General features: G+C 42.3%; 1 protein-coding gene across 4 annotated transcripts in view; it reads right to left on the bottom strand.

The window, feature by feature from the left end:
* Positions 1 to 6688, bottom strand: part of EPHA3 (EPH receptor A3) — a 309035-nt gene that overhangs the window by 4677 nt on the left and 297670 nt on the right. For all 4 annotated transcript variants that reach the window (XM_053308876.1, XM_053308875.1, XM_053308878.1 and 1 more), the window contains one exon: positions 1435 to 1590. In XM_053308876.1, coding sequence (XP_053164851.1) covers positions 1435 to 1590 — 156 coding nt within the window. The remainder of the gene's footprint in view (positions 1 to 1434; positions 1591 to 6688) is intronic.

The raw sequence follows: 6688 nt of genomic DNA, 5'->3' as shown, positions 1-6688 counted from the left end.
CACCACCATCTGGGGCCTGATATGGGCCACTGTGTCACTTGGTAGGTTGTAGGAGGGGTGGAAGGAGCTGCCGCCGCTCCTGCCATGACTTGGTTTTAAAGGTAAATGAAAACAAGGCTAGCTCCGCCACCCTCTGTATTTAATGCTTTACTGGTAAAGGAGAATCCTTGCCAGGTTCCCCTTTACAAGTGACCCCGTTGAGCCCCTTGAGTTGCCTTGACGCCCCGAGCCACCCAGGGTGGCTTGAATCTGTCCTGCATTAGAGCTGAACCGTCCAGCTGCCCAGTTCACATCCTTAAGGGCTCCCACTGTTTTGTGCAAATGACAAAATATTTGCTTTTCTCCTAAGCCTTCTACCTGTGTGCTGGGAAAGGATATGAGGAAAGGGTGGAGACTGGTGACCACAAATAATGGCTGGCTGGTGAACTAAGCCTAAATTTTTGGATCTTTGAGCACTGACATAAGTAACTAGGCACGAAGATGGTATATTTTAACAAAGCATTCCTGGTTGATCTTCAAAGAGGTTGTGATTAGGGATGTGCACAAATTGATTTTTTTTATTTGATTTGTGTCCCAAAGAAATAACCCCTGATTTGTTTTGTATCCAAATCTACCCCTCCACCAAACCACCCCAGATTTGATTTGTATTTGCTTTGATTCAATCCATATTCAGACCAATTTGGACCACCTAACAAGGTCCTAGGGCCACCAAATTTGGGTGGTGGGTAGGTCCTCATGGGTGCCATCCACCACCCAAATTTCAAGGCAGTGGGACACTTAGTTGATTTTTAATTATTTCTAAGTTTTTACTGATTTTGAACATTTTCACCATCGGAAACAATGGGGATTTGAAGTTGCCATATCCTAACCCTAACACGGATCCCCAGCTTTCATTTAAAAAAAATTAAAAAAAAAGCTAACCCCTAGCCCTTGTAGAAGTGGAGTTATAGAGCAAAATGTATCCTCATAGGGATTCATTAAGGGAAAGTTATTATACACTAAAGAATCCAAACACTTGAAAAATAGTGACCACATATTTTGCTCCATAACTCCACCTCTACAAGGGCTAGAGCTTAATTTTTTTTAAAAAAAATGAGCGCTAGGAATCTGGGGGAATTAATAGGTGGGATCTGAATCTCAAATTGCTTAAAATTTAATCAGGCATTCGATTTTTACCCGAATCTAGCCAATGGACCACAGGTTGATTTGTTTTGTTTCCAAATCACCCAAATCACCAAATCACAAGTGATTCAAATCACTTGAATCAGCTAGATTCGAGTACAAATCTATTTGTACCTAAATCAATTTGCACATCTCTAGTTGCACATCCCTAGTAGCCTGGGGTGCGTGGCCCAGTTAAGCTCAAATATTTTAATAATTTCATTAAGGCATAAATATGGCACCCAAGGAAAATCTTTTGAGACAAACTCTTACTTTGAGGCAATCTTGGCTATCGTATCGCATGAGCTGTATTCGACTCCTGTGAATATGTCCTTGCATTGTCCTATCCGAATGCCATTGAACCATTCACCTGTTGAGCGGAAGGCTGAAATTTCAATGCTGCTTTGGTCCAGAAGAAGATTTGATGGTCTGGAATAAAAGGAATGTCATAATAGAAAGGCAGCAGAAGCATTCTAACTCAATCTAAACTAACACCAGTCTCAGCAGGAGCCTCCAGACTATGTAGAGGTTTCCTGTTCATTTGTAGAATGTAATGGCTGCAGAGACCTCATCTGTTCAAGGTGGTTGATTTTGTTTGAAACTATGTAAGTGCTTAAGTGAACCAGCTCCTCAGTTTATCTCTTAAAATCATTGTTGCATTACTATCCATGGTGCACATTTTGACTGAAGAGAAGCTGAGACATGGCTTAATTTAGACAAGACTTTTGTGATTCGGTAAACAAACTCCAAACAAAGGACTAGTCACACTCTTGTAATTTCAAGTTTAAATAGCTCCATCCTTTGATGCACAGTCTGATTCATGCACATTATTAATTAATGCCCTCACTAAGTATATGAGTGGGAATATTGCAGTACAATTAAAAGATTCTAGATGGGCTCATTAAGAGTTGGCAGCACCAATCATCACAGGCAGCGACTGCTTTAGAAATATGAAACGCTTCTCAAAACCTAAACAATTCTACATGAGTTTTCAATTCTGGGGGTATTAGAAGAAACACAACAGATAAGAAGAGGCCTATTTCACACATTTGTTGCTTCCCTGTTTAATTTGGTGTCCTGATTGGATAGGGGCAATCAGACTGAAACTTAATCCAGATAAGACGGAAGTGCACTCTGGGCTGGTAAAACTGATTATCTGAGAGGTGTGGTAAATCTAGTCCTGGATGGGTTCACATTCCCCTTGAAAAACCAAGTTCACAGCTTGGGTGTGCTTCTGGATCTGACGCAGTCCTTTGAGTCAGAGTGGCAGCAGTATGCACAAATGCCTTTTACTAGCTATGGCTGGCATGACAACTCCACCCCTACTTGGAGAAGTCAGACCTGACTTCAGTCACTCATGCTTTGGTGACAGTAGATTGGAAGTGCTAGTCACTTCCCGAGTATTACACCCATCCTGCGACACCTTCACGGCTGCCAGTTTGCTTCTGAGACAGATTCAAAGTGCTGATTTTGACCTTTAAAGCCTTATACAGCTTGGGGCAGGGTATCTGTTGGGCCATATTAACCCAATACAAATCTGCCAGGGCCCTTTACTCATAATCTTGAGTCCTGCTCATGGCTCCACCAGTGACCGAGATTCGGTTGGTGAGGACAAGAGATAGGGGCTTCTCAGCTGTGGCCTCCCAGAAGATTTTCACCATGCTCCCTCCCTTAAAGCTTACACAAAACCAAACTTGAAACTTACTTGTTTGGAGGCTTGTTTTATGTTTTTAATAATAGTTTGATGGGTTTTTAAAATTTTGATTTATTTTATTCTACACTGTTTTACTTGCTTTACTGTTTTACATTTTACATTACTTTTATTGTTTTACTGTTGTGAGCCACCCTGAGCAGTATGGTACTGGAGAGATGGGATAGAAATATTTTTAAATAAATAAATTAATGCCAAATAGTAGTTGTTTTTTGTTTTTAAAAATACTCACCTTCTATTATCATACTATAATCAGGTAGTGTGTAAGTTCCCTTTTGCTTTTGGAATACATAAACAATGACCCCCCCAAAAAACTCTGAGCTGGTTTCTTTGAGGCTCTCCACATGAGCAGTATGGAGGGACTTACCGGGCTCTGTGGGGAGAGCAGGCTAAGTTTCCCCCCATCGTGAGAGTAGACTCTTTGTTTGCATACCTATTAACCCTCACCCAAATTTCACATTGACACAGAGACAGTCTACAGCTCCATCCAGACATACAACTAATTCACACACTCATACACAGACCACACTCATCTCTTCATCTCACATGTACAGGTGAAACTCGGAAAATTAGAATATCGTGCAAAAGTCCATTAATTTCAGTAATGCAAATTAAAAGGTGAAACTGATATATGAGACAGACGCATTACATGCAAAGCGAGATAAGTCAAGTCTTAATTTGTTATAATTGTGATGATCATGGCGTACAGCTCATGAAAACCCCAAATCCACAATCTCAGAAAATTAGAATATTACATGGAACCAAGAAGACAAGGATTGTAGAATAGAACAATATCGGACCTCTGAAAAGTATACAGTGTACTGTGCTTGACTGGCCAGCAAACTCACCTGACCTGACCCCATAGAGAATCTATGGGGCATTGCCAAGAGAAGGATGAGAGACATGAGACCAAACAATGCAGAATTGCTGAAGGCCGCTAATGAAGCATCCTGGTCTTCCATAATACCTCATCAGTGCCACAGGCTGATAGCATCCATGCCAAGCTGCATTGAGGCAGTAATTGCTGCAAAAGGGGCCCAAACCAAGTACTGAATATATATGCATGCTTATACTTTTCAGAGGAAAGCAGGAGCAAAAAGCAGAGAATCCACTCCTGGCAAGAGGCAGGCAAGGCAAAACAAAACTTCTCTGCCCCCGCCTTTTCCCATGAGGCAAAAAGGCAAAATGGTGGCTGGCTGGCTGCCTCCTTAAGTGCTTTTGAAAATCCCCCACTCTTGTCCCTTCTTTGACCCTTCCTCTAGCCAATGTGGGGTCAGTTACCCCTGGCAACACAAGATTTGAATGGAAATGAGCCAATCTAGAACCAGGAGGGAATCGCCAGCAATCGTTGCACCCTGTTGCACACAATCGTTGCACAATCTGAAGCTTAGGGGGTGGGATTTTCAAAAAAAATTTCTGACACAAAATGGAGACAGCAATAAAGATCGCCACAAAATGGAGATCTGAATCTACAAATTTTTCAGGTCTGAAATCTGGGTGATTTGTTTTGGACCCGAATCTGGCCAATTAGCACAGGGGCAATTTGTTGTGTCCACAAATCGCCCCCCAAAGGTAGATATAGGTACAAATAATTTTTTACCTGAATCGATTCACACATCCCTAATAGATATACTCAAACATGAAGACATAGACATCCACTCTGAAAACTTCTACAATGAAACTGTTCTGCAGCTTTTTGGAACCACTGTACATTCACATGTTGCTGAAACTGCCAGTTTTGTACCTCAGTTTCTTTTCATTCATAGTCAAATGTACATATACAGAGGTACTGACGGGCAGAGGGAGGCCAGCAGCAGCCTGGGTTCAGCCCACTACCGCAGCCCCCTAGCCCCACCCCATGCACCTGAGATCAGATGCTAAGCCCCACCCCTGCATCTGATGTCAGATGCAGGGGGTGGGGCTTGCTTGCAAAGGGGGCCACACTTTTGTTTGCAAGCAAAAACCCCTGGCTACACTGCAAATGCAGCATTGGTTCAGCTTGCAAATGGGGCTGCGGGCCCCGTTTGCAAGCAAAATCTCCGCCCAGCACCGTGTTTGCAGCATGGCTGGGAGTGACTCTCCCTGCTTTTAGGCAGAGAGATCAGTTCCAGCCATCCTGCGAACACGGCACTGGCCGGGGATTTTGCCTGAAAACGGGATTGCACAGCCCTGTTTGCAAGCAAACCCATGCCCCGTGCGTCTGACGTCAGATGCAGGGGGCATGGCTGGGGCGCTAGGCGCAGCCCCTGTTTGGTGGCAGCCCGGGTTCTTTGAACCCGTTTGCTCAGTGGTGGCTCCGCCCCTGGGTACTGAGCATTCCCTAAAGATGATAAACAGAAAGCAGGTATGAGAATATTCAAGAAGTTTCTGATTTTACCTTATTACTCTTTTATTTCCTCACCATTTTCCTTTCCCCTCCTCCTAAAAACCCCCAATAATTTCACATTGCTCAGTCCATTACCACTGATGCCTCATTCCCTTGCTGTGAAAAAAAGTGGATACTGATGCTGCTCAGTATCAAGTAGCACCCATGTTTGTTACAGCTGCTGAAGAGCTAGGTGTAGGTGTGTGTGTGTTTTTAAAAAGTTATTCTTGCCTTTCTTTCATAAAATTCAAGGCAACGTACAAAAGCCAAAATTAACATCAACAATATAAAAATGAAATGAGCAACATTTAGATGAGTAAGTCATGGCTAAACACTATTGAAATCAATGAGAGAAGTTAAACATGACTAACTTAAGTCCCATTAATTTCAATGGCTGACATGATGTGCAGTGTATTGTGGGCAGTTCTGCACTGCCCTTGCTGCTGTAGGCATCTAAAACAACGCTAGCACTATTCTGAGTGCCTGTGTGGCAATGTGTAAAATTGTGTAATCGGCCTTGTGCAACACTATGGCCATTGCAGCACTGGCTGTGTTAGGTACCCGCAGCAGTGTGGGCAGTGCACAACTACCCATTGTAAGCAATGCGTCATGTCAGCTAATGGGACTTAGTCATAACTAACTTGACTTCAAGATATTATGCAACAAAATATAATGGCATTAGAACAGAATAAAGGCCAAAGAGATCAAACGAGATGTGAGGACGCCTGTCTAATATATATATATATATTTTAAAATGGCTTGCCTCTAAAGCTGTTGTAACTGTTGTGGCGGCATTGTCAAAGAAAAGTTTGGCTGCACACAGAGTTCTCGCCCATATAATTGCTTTGGATTTTGGTCATTTCCCCTACATGTCTGTCTGAAAAATAAGTCCAAATGACATACTAGTAATAATGATACTGCATGCATCTAGCTAACTTCTGTTTGTCTCATGAAGAGCATATGTTAAATTTATAGTTTTCCCTGGGTCCCAAGACATTTATTAAAGTATTTATGAAGTATGGAGAAGTTGCTTTTCTCTGGTCATTCTAACATGTTCTTTTATTCTAATAAAAGAGGAATTGACCTAACCACTATTTTAAAAAGAAAATATATAAACAACTTGAGAAATAGCAGAACAGCAGGATTATCAATCGGACAAGCTCAGTAAAGCTTTTATGTCTATTGCTGGGGAAAAGGTGTAATGAAGACAAAAATATGAACTAGTTTTAATACAAGTGACCACAAAATAGGCAGCATTGTGAAGTATCATTTTTCTCCTTGTAGGATTCGGGGGGGGAGGGGGACGTAGTTACTTTCCTCCTTGGAGAGGACATCTGGACAGTTTATCAATGAACAGGAATTTGTCTCTCGCTGTGAAGAGTCTGTGATGTCTCCTCATGTGCACCAAGGGAATGCTGAGCTTTCAGAGCATCTGCATCCACTGGCTCCCC

This window comes from Hemicordylus capensis, chromosome 3 (genome assembly GCF_027244095.1).
Source record: "Hemicordylus capensis ecotype Gifberg chromosome 3, rHemCap1.1.pri, whole genome shotgun sequence".
NCBI lineage: Eukaryota > Metazoa > Chordata > Lepidosauria > Squamata > Cordylidae > Hemicordylus > Hemicordylus capensis.
The sequence above is the reverse complement of the archived record's forward strand: the minus strand, read 5'-3'. Positions and strand labels throughout refer to the sequence as shown.